We start from the raw sequence: 15,529 nt of genomic DNA, 5'->3' as shown, positions 1-15,529 counted from the left end.
TGAGCTACGATCTGGAAAGACTCTGTTACGCAGAGAGGGGATGGGAGGGAAGGGCGTTCCGGGCGGATGACCCTGCCGGAGAGGCCCGGAGCGGAGCTCTGAGAAGCCAGTTGTCCCTGCAGAGCAGGGAGTGCGGGGAGATGCAGGGGACAGCTCAGGCGGTGCAGGGGAAGCGTGCTGGAAGCGGGGGCAGGTGAGAGGATGGGGGCGGGGGCTGAGGGTGCAGGGCAGGGCCCGGGCCTCAGGCTTCCCCGGGCTTGGAGGGGCGGCTTTGGGTCTGTGCAGGCTCCAGCCCCGTGGAGGAGCCGCCCTCCGCCCACCCGAGATTTCCTGAGTTCCAGCTGCCGTTCTAGTTCCTTCGGCAGGCAGGCAAAGGAGCCCTTGTGGTCGGAGGGGCCTCTTGAGCCCAGGCCAGGCGTCTCCCTCCCTCTCTGGGCACACACACCTCCATTCAGCCCCGGCCCCGCCCCCCAAAGGGGCTAGGGGCCCGGGCAGCCACCCCCACGCCAGTGGGGGGCCGCCTGGCTGGGAGGCTGGGCAGAGAGGTTGATAAGACCTGGACCCCAGCGGCCCCCACCACTGTGCCGGCTGCCGCCCTCGCTGCCAGAACCATGAGGGCCATCTCGGGCACCAGCCTCGTGCTGTGTGGCCTCCTGCTGTGGCTCCAGGCCCCGTGCACGCTGGGCCTCGCCCCCCAGTCCAGAGGTGAGGGGGGTCCCTGTGAGCTGGGCCACACTGGCCGACAGCCTGGGGGGGCGGCTGGGCACTGAGATGAGCAGAGGTTAAATGGGATCCAGGGTGCGCTGGGGTCGGGGGGCAGGGAGGCAGGGGTAGCCGGAGGCTGGCACAGGAGCAGACAGCAATGGTGACATTCACAAGGGTCAGGACAGGGGTGACCCTCAGTCGGCTCTGTTGGGGGACGCGAGTGGGACCTCCCTCTGCGGCCTGAGAGCCTTCGCTGGGGCGTCTCAGCTCCCAGGCCGCCCTCAGGGACCATGCATGGTGCAAAGGCCAGTCTCCCCGAGGACAGAGGCTACACCGAGAGCCAGCTGACGTCTGGAGCCGCACCGAGCCTGGGGCCACGCCCACGGCTCCGCTGAGTGCCGCTCTGGGGTGGCCAGGGCTCCATGCTCCCTTCTCCAGCCCTTCTAGTGTGTCTCGGGGTGGGGTCCTACCTGCTGTTCCATTCCCAGAGCTTTAGCTCTGGGCACTGAATCCTGGAACGCCTAACTCATCCTGCATAGGTGGGGAAACTGAGGCCGGACAAGGGAGGACCTGTCTGAGACCACATAGTGAAATAGCCCCAGAGCCTCCTGGCACCTGATCCTCTACTCTGGGGTGTGGCTAATTCCCTCACCCTCTCTGGGCCTCAGTTTACCCATCTGTAGCCTTAACTAGTGGGGACCAGGAAGAGTCTGCAAGGTCATTTCTAAGGTACCTCAAGGAACTCTGATACTTAGGGCGTTGTGGCTGGGGGGCTGGGACAGCCCAGCAGACCTTTCCTTTCTCGATCCTTCCTGCACCCTCACTGGGGAGCAGCTCTGCTCAGTTCTGGGCGCAGAGGGAAGGGCCTTTGTACTGAGCCTTGCCCAGCTGCAGGCCCAGGCCCGTGACAGCATTAAACAGCGAGCCTTATTCTCCCCCCCACCTCCCCCCGGACAAGGCCCCTATAGGTGTAGTGAGCTGCTCAGGGCTGCAGAACGGCTAAGCCCCGGGATTCGAACCCTGATCTGCCTCGTTCCAGCCATGCTGCTGCCTCCTGGGGTGTCTGGGAAGACCTGCCTCTCTGGGGATAGGTCTCAGGAGCCCACCTGGTCAGGCTACCAAGATGGCCCCGAGGAAACCCTGCCCTATCCCCTGCCCAGGGACACCAGCCAGAAGGTTCCGGGGCTGAGGGAAGCTGGGTCCACTTCGGTGACTGACTTTGATGCTGAGATGAAAGAGGCCAAGCTCATGGGCACTGTGCTGCCCATGCCACCCCCCCCCCCCCCCCCGCCCTGGGGCTGTGCCCTCCCCCCTCCCCCGCCCCCCGACTCCGTCACCGGGAAAAATGCTGCCCTTGCTATGGCAGCCACTTTGGGCTGAAACCCGAGAAGCATGATTTAAAGTCTGTCTTCTTGGGGCGCCTGGGTGCCTCTGGCGGTCGAACATCTGACTTCGGCTCAGGTCATGATCTCACGGTTCGTGGGTTCGAGCCCCGCGTCGGGCTCTGTGCTGGCCGCTCGGAGCCTGGAGCCTGCTTCGGATTCTGTGTCTCCCTCTCTCTCCGCTCCTCCCCCACTTGTGCACGGTTTCTCTCTCTCTCTCTCTCTCTCTCTCTCAAATATAAATAAACATTAAAAAATTTTGCAACAATTTAAAGGCTGCCTTCTCCTTTGCTCCCCGCTGGACACCTGCTTCGTGCCCTACACGCACTCCTGCTTGGGCCCCCGAAGGATCCTGTAAAGAGGGGATTGTCAGCTCATTGTACAGACTCATTGTACAGAGGAAACTGAGCTCAGGCAGGGGAAGTGAGTTCCCCGGGCCGAGATCTGAGCCTCTGTCTTTCCCACGGGGCTGAGCAGTGGGGCCTTTGGCAAATGGCCTGCCGGGGCCGTCCACACGCTGACAGAAGGCTGGCCCAGGTTCAGTCTACACTGCCTAAGGCCTCGAGTCTCGGTGGAAGTAGCCCCTGACCTCGGCCCCCTGCCCTCTGCCTCCCCCCTCCTGCCCCCTCGCAGGGCACCTCTGCCGGACCCGGCCCGCCGACCTGGTGTTTGTGGTGGACAGCTCGCGCAGTGTGAGGCCCGTGGAGTTCGAGAAGGTGAAGGTGTTCTTGTCCCAGGTCATCGAGTCGCTGGATGTGGGGCCCAACGCCACCCGGGTGGGCGTGGTCAACTACGCCAGCGCCGTGAAGCAGGAGTTCCCCCTGCGGGCCCACGGCTCCAAGGCCGCGCTGCTGCGGGCCGTTCGCGGCATCCGGCCGCTGTCCACGGGGACCATGACCGGTCTGGCCATCCAGTTCGCCATCACCAAAGCCTTCAGCGACGCCGAGGGGGGCCGTGCCAGGTCCCCCGACATCAGCAAGGTACGTGCCCGCCCCTCCCCGCCGGCGTCTTGCTGTGTGCTGAGAGCGTCACCTGCGTGATTCTCAGAGCACCTGACGGGCTGGCCTTCTTACGGTTGTGGATTAGACCCGCCTAAGCTAAGTGGCGGAGCTGAGATTGGAACCCGCTCTATCCACCGTCTGACCCCAGGACCCCGATCTGGCGAGCACTTGATTATCGCAGTTTCGCTGTCCCGCGAACTATGAGATCATGACCGGAGCCGAGATCAAGAGTCAGATGCTTAACAGACTGAGCCACCCAGGCACCCCAGCTTATTTTTTTGTTTAAAGCCTTCGAGGGCAGGGGTTCAGAAAAATGACACGACGTGCCACAAGCTGACGTCAGGAAGGGCTCTGAGCAGGGTGTGTGGAGGGGCTGCACGGACCTGGTGCCCACGACGTAATTTTCCAGGGCTCAGTCCGGGGCCTGTGAGGCCGGTCAGGTGTTCTCTCCTCCCACAGGCTCCCGCGCCTCCCTTTCAGAGCCCTCGATGGCCCCAAGGAGTCACCGCTTATCTGCCCAGGCCCCCAGCCCCAGGGGATGTACTTCTTATCCCCATGGATTACACGCCTGACATATGAGTGCCGAGTGAATGCAGTCTTGCTTGGGGGCGGGGTCCTCATTTTTACAGATGAGGACACTGAGGCACGAGGGGCGGGGCTTAAGCATCCTGCCCAGTTAATAAGAGGTAGGAATGTTTACAGACAACAGCGTGTAATCCCGGCCGTGACAGGCCTCAAAGAGCTGGTCTATGAGGTGGCCTGTTGGTCATACCTCGTGAGGGCCATTTACAAACTCTGACAGGAAGTTGACCGTCACGATCACTGGGAGGATGTGGTGGCCTGGGGTGATCCTGATGGAAAGACGTGGTGAAGGGGATGGTGGTGACATCTGTGGCTGTCACACCTCTAGTGAACGGTGTCAGCCCGGGGTGGACAAGCGGGGGGGAGAGAGTTCCATCGGGTCTGGGTGAGTGGGTGGCCAGCCTGGAATTCACCTGTGGGAAGCCCCGACAAGGTGGGTTCACGGTTGCAAGGCTGGACTGATGGGGGGCGGGGGGAATGGGACAGGTTGGGGCAGCGGACGGTCATAGCTAGGTGAGTCTAGGCCTCTGGGGGAAGGGATGGTTCGAGACCACTCCCCAGGGGGTCCACGGGAGGGATACGGAAAATAATAGTTCCCCTTCCTGGCTTCTTACCATGAATCATCTCACCGGGAAGGTGAGCTGCATTTCCAGCCCAGGCCTGCCTTAACCACCACACTACAGGCCAGGGGTTCGGGCCCCGGGGCCAAGGGTGGGGACCCGGGGATCAGAAGCAGGCCCAGGTCAGAAGTAGAGAAGCAGCCGGCAGGGCTAGATTCCGGGCCCCAGACTGGAGCAGAGCTGGGGGTGGCCAGGGCTGGGACCGGCCCCGGAGTCCCCTCTGTCTCCCTTCCCAGGGTACAAACAGAGGAGCGTTGTGGGAGGGGAGCAGACAGTGCTTTCCCCCACGGAAAGGGCAGGTAGCATCCTGGAGGGAGAAAAGGCCCCTTCCCAGGGCCTAAAGGGGAAAGATGGCCAGACTGGAGGCCGAGCCGCCGTTCGCTAGCCTCGCTCGCTCTCTGGTGGCCAACGGGCAGAACTGCATGGTGTCGGGCACACTTCAACTGCAGGGTTCTCAAGAGGTCCCAGTCTGAGGAGGGAGGCAGGGTCCTGCCCTCAGATCATCACAGGGGTGCCTGCCTGAAGGGGGAGAGATCCAGAGGCCCCAGTCAGAGGGGAGAACACCTCAGCCGGGTCTTTCAGTCAGAGGAAACCTCTCTCCTCTTCTGCTAGCCAGGTCCTCCTCCCTGGGGCAAGACCGTGGCGGGGAGTCAGACCCATCTGCAGTAGACTAGCTGTGTGACCTGGGCAAGGCTGGGCAGGCCTCTGGGGCCTCTGTGTCCTCCTCTGCTAGTGATCTCGGGGGCTTACTGGAGGGCCCAGCCCAGCCCAGGGCGGGAGGAAGACCTCTCACGCGCCCTGCGTGTCGCAGGTGGTCATCGTGGTGACGGACGGGAGGCCCCAGGACAGCGTGCGGGACGTGTCTGCACGGGCCCGGGCCAGCGGTATTGAGCTGTTCGCCATCGGCGTGGGCCGCGTGGACAAGGCCACGCTGCGGCAGATCGCCAGCGAGCCGCAGGACGAGCACGTCGACTACGTGGAGAGCTACAGCGTCATCGAAAAGCTGTCCAAGAAGTTCCAGGAGGCCTTCTGCGGTGCGCGGGGCTGGGAGGGGCTGGACGGGGCTGGACGAGGAAAGGGGGCTTCCGGGGAAGCAAGGGGCGGGTCAGGGATGGGGGTGTGGAGGCGGGGACATAACGGGGGCGTGGCTGGATGAGGCATGGGCGTGGCTAAGAGCATCGGGGAGGGGCTGGACAGCGGGATTGAGTCCAGGTGGGGGGGGGGGGTGGGGGGGGCAGGTCAGGGCGGGGTCGGATGGGGATGGACAGAGCCAAGGCTGAGCGTCTGGGCAGCCAGGGCAGGGGGCGGGGCGGTGTGGGGGCGTGGCTGGAGAGTCGATAGGGGAGGGGCTGGACCAGACGGGGCTCAGAGAGTCCGCATAGGGGCGGCCAGTGGTTCGGGTCCTGGACGGAGGGCCTGGGACTTGGACCTCACCTAGTTGGGGGGCCTCAGTTTCTCTGGGTGTGTGAAGGGCCATCCTGGCCGAGATGTCCAAGGCCCTGTGACTATGAGATTCTGAGTCTCCTCCTGTCCCCACAGTGGTGTCAGACCTGTGTGTCACAGGAGACCACGACTGTGAGCAGGTGTGCCTCAGCTCCCCGGGCTCCTACACCTGCGCCTGTCGGGAGGGCTTCGCCTTGAACAGTGATGGCAAGACCTGCAACGGTCAGTGGGCTGGAGGCAGGCAAGCCCCGGGGGAGGGTGGGGAGGGGAGGGGCTGGGGCTTGGCCACCCTCTAGGTAGCCCCTCGGAGCCTCCTCTCTGCCCTTTGTTCCTGGACCAATCTGCGAAGGCGAGCGATGCCTTCCAGAACTTGGGGTCTGCAGAAAGTTATCTTCTGACTGTGGCCCTCTTTCTGTCGCGGTGGGTGGCGGGTTTAGTAATGGTGGAAGGAGTTACAGAGTCTTGAGTTCAAATCTTGGTGCCGCGACTTTTGGAGCTGCAGTTTGCAATGCTACGTCAGACGAGGCCAGGAGCCTTGGCTTTCTACAGGGAGTTCTGAGGACGCGATGGGACGGGATAATGCCCGGGACAGAGCTTGGTGTGTGAGGGGTACCCGACCCAGCGGTCGGGAGGACAAGCGGTCCCTAAGCTTCGCCTCCTCTCCTTTCTGCCCTTCCCAGTATGCAACGGCCGTGGTGGCAGTTCGGCCACTGACTTGGTCTTTCTCATCGATGGATCCAAAAGCGTGCGGCCGGAGAACTTTGAGCTGGTGAAGAAGTTCATCAATCAGATCGTGGACACGCTGGACGTGTCGGACAAACTGGCCCAAGTGGGGCTGGTGCAGTACTCCAGCTCCGTCCGCCAGGAGTTCCCGCTGGGCCGCTTCCACACAAAGAAGGACATTAAGGCAGCTGTGCGGAACATGTCTTACATGGAGAAGGGCACCATGACCGGGGCTGCCCTCAAGTACCTCATTGACAATTCCTTCACCGTGTCCAGCGGGGCGAGGCCCGGTGCCCAGAAGGTGGGCATTGTCTTCACTGACGGCCGGAGCCAGGACTACATTAATGATGCTGCCAAGAAGGCCAAGGACCTTGGTAGGTGCTGTCTGGACCCTGAACACCACTGATGGCCAGGAGGACAAATATGGACAGCTCGACTGTAGTTTGTCTGTTCTGCTCGCTGCCCTCAACCCAGGTTCAACGTGAACGAGGGGGGATCGGTTTGCCCAACTCTTTCTTTCTTTCTTTTTTTAAAGTTTATTCATTTTTGAGAGACAGAGAGAGAGAGAGAGAGAGAGAGAGAGCGGGGGTGGGGCAGAGAGACAGAGGGAGACAGAATCCGAGCTGTCAGCACAGAGCCAGATGCGGGGCTCGAACTCACAAACCGCGAGGTCATAACCCGAGCCGAAGTCGGACGCTTAACCCACTGAGCCACCCAGGCGCTCCTACCTCTTTCTTATACTGATGAGAAAACGGAGGCCCCAGAAAAGCAAGCAGCTGGTTCTGATGGTCCTTATGTAGGTGGGGCTGGGAAATTTTCCAGCTGAATGTTCCCAAGGACACACCAACTGTTGGAAGGTAGCCCCACTTTGGGACAAGCCTGAGTCTCAGTTTTATCGCCGATTTAATGAGAGTGATAATAGCCACCAGGTGGACACTTGTGGGGCGAATGCACTTATAAAGCTCCCAGTACAGGGAATCAGTGCAGGTCTGACAGGTAGCAGAATCTCAACGGATGCTGTCTTTGTCCCGCAATTCCTACCGTCCTCTGTGCCTGCAATTCCAGAAGCTGCCACCAGGAGGTGTCTGTGTTGATTGCGCGGGCATTCCCCAGCAGGCTCAGCCGTGGCTGCCCCGTCCCCCATGGCCACTGTCACTCATCCTGTTCCTCTCGGCAGGCTTTAAGATGTTTGCTGTGGGTGTGGGCAATGCCGTGGAGGACGAGCTGAGGGAAATCGCCTCAGAGCCCGTGGCCGAACACTACTTCTACACGGCTGACTTCAAGACCATCGACCAGATTGGCAAGAAGTTGCAGAAGAAGATCTGTGTGGGTTAGTGAGGCCAGAGATGGCACTGATGGTCGGGGCGGGGGGCGGGGCGCCCAGGGGGAGATCGTGGAGCCATCCTGGAACCAGCTACAGCAGGGGCCGGGGGGGGGGGGCACCAAGAATTGGCAGGACCACGAGGAAGGCTGGTCAGTCTCACTTCGGCAACCAGCAGACATATTTTGATCCTACTTGGTAGGATATGATCATCCCCATTTGACGGACAGGAAAGCCAAGCCTGGGGGGGGGGGGGGCGGGCAATCGTGAATAACCAGAGGAGCTAGGAGTTGAACCCTACTACCTCCTCTGATCCTCCCATGGTAGAGGATATGGTTTCCAGAGCCAGACCTACCTGCCTGGGTTTCCATGTTTGCTCTGACTCTAGCTAGCTGTTGGGCCATGGACAAGTGGTTTCACCTCCCGGCTTCTTCGTTTGTGAAATGGGACTCATGCTTTCAAACCTCAAGTGTTGGGCGAAGTCGCCAAGGGGATATAGAGGCTCCCAGGGGCAGTGTCCTGCACATAGTAGGTGACCAGCGTGGAGGTGTTATTGTTGGAGGTTTTCCTCAGGGCTCTGAGGGATTGGGGAGACGTTCAGGGTCACTCCTGGGAGTTCGGCCTCAGAACCCTACACGCCTCTCTGTCTTCTCAGATCTCTCGGAGCCCACACTCCCCCAAGACTCCCTTGTCCTGGCCCTGGGTCGTGTCTGCCCTGCACCCCCTGCCTCGCCACCACTCACCACCACCCCCCTTCTCTCCCCCTACTTCCTGTCCACTCCAGAGGAAGACCCGTGTGCCTGCGAGTCACTTGTGAAATTCCAGACCACGGTGGAGGGGTTGCTGCAGGCCCTGACCAGGAAACATATCCTTTCCCAGAGGCCACTGCAGGGGGCAGGGGGGTGGGGCAGGGCACCGTGCGGAGGGGGAGGGGGCCTCGCCCCTGTGTGAGGGGTGGTGGCGGTGGCTCTGCCTTGCCTGCCTCCTTCTGGAGCCGGGCTGGACTCTGGCCAGATGGGCTGGCACCAGCTTTGGGACTGCTCCTGTCGGAAGCAGAGGCTCCTAGAAGGTCAACAGAGAAACTGAGGCAGAAACCAAGCTCTGGAGACTAGACACGCATACAGAGTCCTAGCCTTCCTGGGGAAAGCATGGTACTCGGGGACTCCCCATTTCTCAGGTTTTCTGTGACACGACTACCACCGGTCTCGGCTCAGATAGGGCCGGGCCAGGAACAGCAACCCCTGCTCGGTCACGGTGAGGTGGGATCTCGGGTGGGGGGCCCAGTAGGCCTAAAGCTACAGGAAGTGGGGTCCCGAGTGTAGACACCACAGCCGTGTCACTACCCCGTGCTGGTCAGCCTGGGTCTCTCCTTAACCCCGAGTCCACTGGAAGCTGTGAGTAAGCGGCTGGCCGTCCTGGAGAACAGAGTCGTCTAAGGCTGCCTGTCCCCGCCACGGCCTCTGTGTCTGCCCCCCCGCCCACCCCAAGCACAGCCCGCGGAGTCCTGCGTGTGTCCCTAGAGCCCGGGTTTAGTTTAGCTTTGCTGTTTCAGTGAGGGGGGGGTTGGGGAGGGACAGGCCCTGAGGGCACCAGGCCTCCCCCTCCTCCACCAGCCCTGCTGGGTGTGTGTGTGTGTGTGTGTGTGTGTGTGTGTGTGTGCACCTGAGGGCGGGTGTGTATCTGGAGCAGGGATGCGTGTGTGTTATGAGCGAGAACACAGGGGTGAGTGTGAGAGGGACTGGGTTTGCATTTTTTGTTTTTCCAATCCAAAGCTTAATATATTCCTATTTTTTTTTAGTTAACCCTTTCTTGACTGCGAGTGCTGTGAATCTCTTTTCTGAGTTTTTGACTCCCTCCTGAAGAGCAATTAAATATGACTTAAGTTAAGCCCTGAACGAGGCCAGGGGCGGCGTGGTCATTTGGGGAGCGGGACAAAGGAGTGGCGAGGGTGGCCGGGTGAGGGGGGGCCATTGCAGGGTGGCCACCGTGGCGGTCACAGTGGTGGAGGCGGCCGTGTTCGTCCTGCCCGCACAGGGTCTCGCTTCCTCCTCCAGCAGCCCTGCCCGGAACGGACTTGAGTCACCCCCATGGCACAGATGGGAAAGCTGTGTCACTGGGAGAGCGTCAGCCGAGCGTCAGTTGGAGAGAGAGGACTTGAATCTAGGACTGCAAGACATCAAAGAGAAAGAAGAATGATGGCACCAGAAGGGTTCATTCATTCATTCATTCATTCATGCAGACCGCAAACACAGAGCACATGCCCATGTCAGGCAGTGGGGAGATGGGGCCCTGGGAGACAGACACAGTCCCTGCCCCTCAGGGACTTACAGTTGAGTAGAGCGCCCTGTCACCCTCAGGGCGCTGGAGAAAGAGTGGGTTTAGGTTGTACCAGGAGCCCATGGGCTGAGTGTGTGTGTGTGTGTGTGTGTGTGTGTGTGTGTGTGTGTCTGTGTGTGAGTTAGAGATGGCGGGAGGGTCCCAGCTGCGCCTGGGGTGGCCTTGGGTGCCCCTGACCCCCCACACCCATGTTGGAGTCCTCTTTGGGGTCTCCTTGTACTTCAACAGCTTTGCCTCCGTCCCCAGCATGGGCAGTGACACCCCTGCCTCAGGGACAGCACAGGAGAAAGACTCCCCTCTTCCACGTGCCCCTACAGCCCTGCCCGGATCTGTCGGCCTCTCCCAGGTCCCTCTGGAGCCATGCTCCATCCCCCACCCCATGCAATCTCAACCCCTTGTCTCCCAGAGGGGGAGCTTGGGTGACTTTCGGGACCCATTCCTGTGTAATGGCCCAATTTTGGTGTTACTGCTCGATTCACACTTGAGAGCATGTAAAAGGCCCTTATGAGACTCAGGCCGTCCTGAGCGGTCTTCCTGAGAGGCAGTTCAAGCAGGCAGAACTACACCACCACACCCCCAACACTTAGAGGCTTACAACCACCTGCTATTGGCGTGGTCCTGTGGGTTGGCTGGGCTCATCTGGTTGGTTCTCCTGCTCCACCTGGTGGTGACTGGGGCCACCCTCCTTTGGGTCTCGACCAGGCTGCGGCCTCCAGCACGGCCCGCTCACCTGTGCCGGGCTCACTCGCTGCCCGGGGAGGCCCGGCTGCGAGGCTGGGCCTCTCTCTCGGTCTCTCTCCACGTAGTCTCAGGGCCTTGCCTTCGCCCACAGTCTGTCCAGCAGGGGAATGCGGCTTCTTACGTGGCAGCTCAGGGCTTCCAAAAGCTTTTTAGGTTTATGGCCCCACTTTGGCACTGTGTGACTTTGGAGGCACTTTTTTTTTTAAATGTTTATTTATTTTTGAGAGAGAGAGAGAGAGAGACAGAGTGTCAGCACGGGAGGGGCGGAGTGGGAGACACAGAATCCGAAGCAGGCTCCAGGCTCCGAGCTGTCAGCACAGAGCCCGATGCGGGGCTCGAACTCACAAACTGTGAGATCATGACCTGAGCCGAAGTCAGACGCTCAACTGACTGAGCCACCAGCACTTTTTTGATCGAAGCAGTTTCAGGCCAGCCCAAATGCAGGGGGGCGGGGGGAGGCACATGCCATTTCTCCATGGGGAGAGAGCAGGGAAGAATTTGTGGCCACCTGCAATCCATAGCAGGGTCGCATTCTCTGGCGCCCTCCTCGGGCTCCATTCCCTGCCTTGGCTATTCACAGGACACCCAGGAAACCCTCTCATCAACGTTAGACATGGCTGAGCCTGTTTCTGTTCCATGCAATGCGAGAGAGCCCTGACTCAGCTGATCATTCACCTCTGTCTCCTACCCACGGGGTGGCCTTGGTGTCCTGGGCTCACTCTTCAGTTCCAGGACCACCCTGGGCTCCGGGCCTGTGCCTCAGCTGCCTGGCAACTTGGCAGGGCCCTTCGCCCCTCTGGGTCCCCCGTCCACATCCAAGGAGAAGGATGCCGGTGTCGCCCCGCGGGCGCTGCAAGGTGGAAATGAGAAGATGCGTGGAGAGCACCCAGAACAGTGCCCACCCACCCCTTGCATCCAGAGTGCCTCCAGGGGGTGGTTCCCTGGCCTCAGGGACACATTCAAACCTGCGAGTTCCTGAGCACCTGCCTTGTTCCCATCTGGCACCCATGTTCCTCAAAACACTGCAGCCTCTTGGCCTCCGGTGGTGGTGCCACTTGGGACACCCGTTCCCTGCTGGGAGACGGCCCCAGAGCGCACACGATGGCTGTGGCCCAGCTGTGTCACATTAATGGGTACCATCCTCCAGCTCCGCCAGGGGCAAAGACAAGGACAGCCTTGCCTCTGGCCTGAGTGCTCCAGGGCTCAGGGAGGTGAGGTGTGGAGGGTGGGGTGAGCCTGCAAGGCCCTGGGGACAGCCAGCCAGCTCCCTCCTTTAGTTCTGCAGCAAGCGATTGCCCAGCCCCCACACCAGGCCCTCTTCCAGGCCCCAGGGGTAGAACGGAGCCCAGAAACAGAGACCAGTCCCTGCGCTCCTGGGCCGACATTCCAGCCTCACGGTATTTCTCCCTCTATGAGCCTGGACAAGCCGTCCCATCTCCCTGTGAGCCTGAGCTCCTCATCCGTTACACGGAGAGATGATCCAGAAACCAAGAGTAAACCAGGAGACTCTCCAAGGGGACGAATGGTGTCACTCAAGGACCAAAAGCTGTCAACACTTCCTTGATGAAGTCAGACAAGACAGAAGAGCGCCCCGGCACCTGTCTGGCCTGGCAGAGACCAAGCATCGGTCTTGGAGCCTCCAGGAACCGCCCCATGGGGAAGCGACAGCGGAGGGCTTAGCGGCTCCGTCTTTGGGGTCAACGGTCCTGGTGTGAGTCCCCAAGGCTCCTTGCCTGGGACAGACTCCTTCATTTTCTGACTTCAGCTTCCTCACCAGTAAACAGGGCAACGGCACCCTCCTCACAAGTGGTCGTGCTGAGGGCTCTCAGACGGAGGGCTTGGCATAGTGGTGGCCAGCCCTGCGGGGCTCCCCGGGAGAGGTGGCTTTGCAGGGATCTGTGGGCTGTGCCTGCAGGGGAAATCCGGAAGTGAGGGGCGTGTGGAGGGAGGTGGTGCTGAAAAGGGGCCTGTGACTCCGGGAGGGAGGCGCAGGGACGGTGAAGTCAGGCTGCGGGGCCCTAAGGGCAGTTCCGGTCTTAGCCTGCCCTCCTCCCTCTTTCCTTCCTCCCCTCCTTCCCTCCCCATTTACTGAGCATCGCCAAAGGACAGAGCATGGACCAGGCACTCAGGATAAAATGGAAAATGCCCGATGATCTCTGGCCTCGTGGTGCTCCCAGTCTAGAGAGGCAGGCAGACACTGGACAGAAAGCCTCCCGGGGAATCCGGCTGTGGTAGCCGGCTGAGGACTTAGTGTGCCTTATCAAGGGGCCTTTCTTGAGAGCAAGGTGAACTTAGCTTTGCTGCCCGGGACAGGGAATGTTAAGCCCTGGGCACATAGTAGGTGCTCAGCAGATCCCAGTGGCCAATATCTTCCCCGGTCATCCTCTCAGTGGTCAGCAGGCCACAGCTCGGCAGAAGGTGGGCCTGGCCCCAGAGGAGCCTGGCCCCAGGGGGCCCAAGGGAAAGGGGGGCAGGTTTGGATCCCCACAGAGGGGCTGGTGGGAGCCAGGCACGGAGTGAGTGCCCCGCCAACCCGGCTGGGGGTTGGAGAAAGGTGTTGGCACAGGGAGACTGATCAGAACCCAGAGGCTAGAACTGACGGGCCCGAGGCTGTGGTTGGCCTTGTGCCGGGTCAGGCCTGGCTCAGGCTCCCGTCCAGGCTGAGCCGAGGTGGGCTGGGGAGATTTGGGGCCTCTGGGGCTGAGCCTTAGGATTTTCCAAGAGGCACATACCCGGAGGGGGCTATGTGCCCAGAACTCACCCATTTTGGAGTGGGAGAGGGCTGCTTTCTGCTTCCAACAGTCCTGCTCAAGGCATCCCACGGCAGAAGGGAGAGTCCCAGGGTGGCTGGTGGGAGAAGCAGGTCAGCTCAACCCCCCAGAGACTGGACCACAGGCACTGTGGGTCCGAATGGGCTGAGTTAGGGCTCTGGGTTGCAAGTGACAGAAACACCACACCAACCAGCTTAAGTGCAAGAAGGGAGTTGATGGGACCCCGTGACGGAAGGTGCTGGCGGAGGGGCTGGGCTCCGCGATGTCCTCAGGCCGCCGGCTCTCCGCACCCTTGACTCCGGTCTCTACCCCGGCGGCCTCATGTCCAGCCAGGCCCTGCTCTCAAGATGCCCTCACAGCCCAGACTCATACCTGGCCAGCTCTGAGTTCAGACTTCAAGCTCACATTGAGTCCTGTGCCCTCCCTCGAACCACCACCATGGCCACGATTGAACAATCACCGTGGCCAGAACAATCTGAATGGGGGAGCCAGCTCTCACGGGACCATGCCGCTGGGCAGGGGCTGGGATCTTGGGGTCTTCCCGCCCCAAACTCCTGCCAAACTCCTCTCAACTCTCCCCACGTCCGCTTCAAGTCCCCACGCCACCCACGCTCTCCATGCAATCCCCACATCTTTCCCTGTTCTCAGTTTGATTAACAGAAGGTTATAAACAAGTCCCAGAAAGAAAGAAAACCAGGGTCTCCCCAAGGCACCCACAGTCTATTGGCAGATGGCAAGTTACTTTGTAACCGATATTTTTGTTGTGTTGATTTCTGTATAGATGAACAGGACCAACCTAATTAGGAGTTTTTTTTTTTTTTTTCATTCCTGTCTTTCCCCAGGTCTTGGATTACAATGGGAGTCCCTTGGCCCCCGCAGTGAATTGGTTACCAGATTTCAATAAGGGGTTTGTCTTTGCAATTACAGTTCATTAACGGATTTACAAGGGAGGGAAGACGGCACAGTCCGCTAAGGGGATTGTTTTACATTTCTTCTCTTTTAATTACATGATTTTCTCCTGGATCAATGCTCTGTGAAAAATGATGGTGGTGGTGGTAGGGTGGGGGGAGTCCCAGCACCCCATCTGTTCCAGCTGCAAATGCAATTAATATGAGAGGAGATAGGAGCTGCCCGGAGGCTGCCTGCTGCCTGGGTGTGGGCCCCCCTCCTCCAGAGCTGGGCGGCTGGGTCATGGTCACGGGAGCTCGGTTCGCAGGACGGTTTGTTGATGTGGGAGGGGCCATCTCTGCTCCTGGGGTCAGAATCAGATGTAGGTCCCCTACTGAGTTACCTTTTTTCCATCGTCCACTAGGTGCGAGCTGTTATACACACAATTTTGAATTCAAACTTCCCAGTGATCTCTTGAATAAATTTGTTTTACAAACGGAGAAACCAAGGCTGCCAGAGGTAAAGTGCCACACAGCCAGTAAGCAGCAGGGCTGGGGTTTGAACCCTGGAATCTCTGGCTCCAAAGGCAGGACTCTTTCCGAGGTTCAAACTCACTATGATGAGAGGGGGTTCTAGCCCTTTCTGTACTGGTTGGGACCGTGGCAGGTTAACTGGCTTCCCTGACTTGTTCTTTAGTCCATTCTGCACACAGACACCGGAGTGATGGTCCTGCAGTGCACATCTGATCAGGTCACACGCCTGCTCAAGAACCTTCTCTTGCTCCCTATTGTCCCCAAGATGAATTTCAAACTTAGTTGGACACACTAGAACCTAGATGGTTTGGCTGTTGCCAAGGCCCGTTGGAATCCAAATTTCCTGCTCTCTTCACCCTCCCTTTGCTGCTGCTACCTGGGTGATCCAGTTTCTCCATCTGTGAAATGGACCCCCTGGCACTGGGTAAGCTGATCTTAAGAACGGCCTTGGATCTTAGAGTTGAGGGATCTTAGTGGCCTGG

The 15,529-nt window shown here is 60.0% G+C and overlaps 1 protein-coding gene across 1 annotated transcript; it reads left to right on the top strand.

Annotated features, from left to right (window-relative positions):
- The first annotated feature begins 232 nt into the window (after positions 1–232).
- Positions 233–9,665, top strand: MATN1 (matrilin 1). The gene is made up of 8 exons (XM_053210300.1): positions 233–705; positions 2,721–3,067; positions 5,102–5,324; positions 5,830–5,955; positions 6,414–6,830; positions 7,634–7,786; positions 8,562–8,642; positions 9,164–9,665. The coding sequence occupies exons 1-8, from the start codon at positions 612–614 to the stop codon at positions 9,211–9,213; spliced, it is 1,491 nt and encodes a 496-aa protein (XP_053066275.1). The 5' UTR covers positions 233–611; the 3' UTR covers positions 9,214–9,665.
- Positions 9,666–15,529: the final 5,864 nt, after the last annotated feature.

Source organism: Acinonyx jubatus, chromosome C1 (assembly GCF_027475565.1).
Source record: "Acinonyx jubatus isolate Ajub_Pintada_27869175 chromosome C1, VMU_Ajub_asm_v1.0, whole genome shotgun sequence".
Classification (NCBI taxonomy): Eukaryota; Metazoa; Chordata; class Mammalia; order Carnivora; family Felidae; genus Acinonyx; species Acinonyx jubatus.
This window is presented reverse-complemented; position numbering and strand designations above follow the sequence as displayed.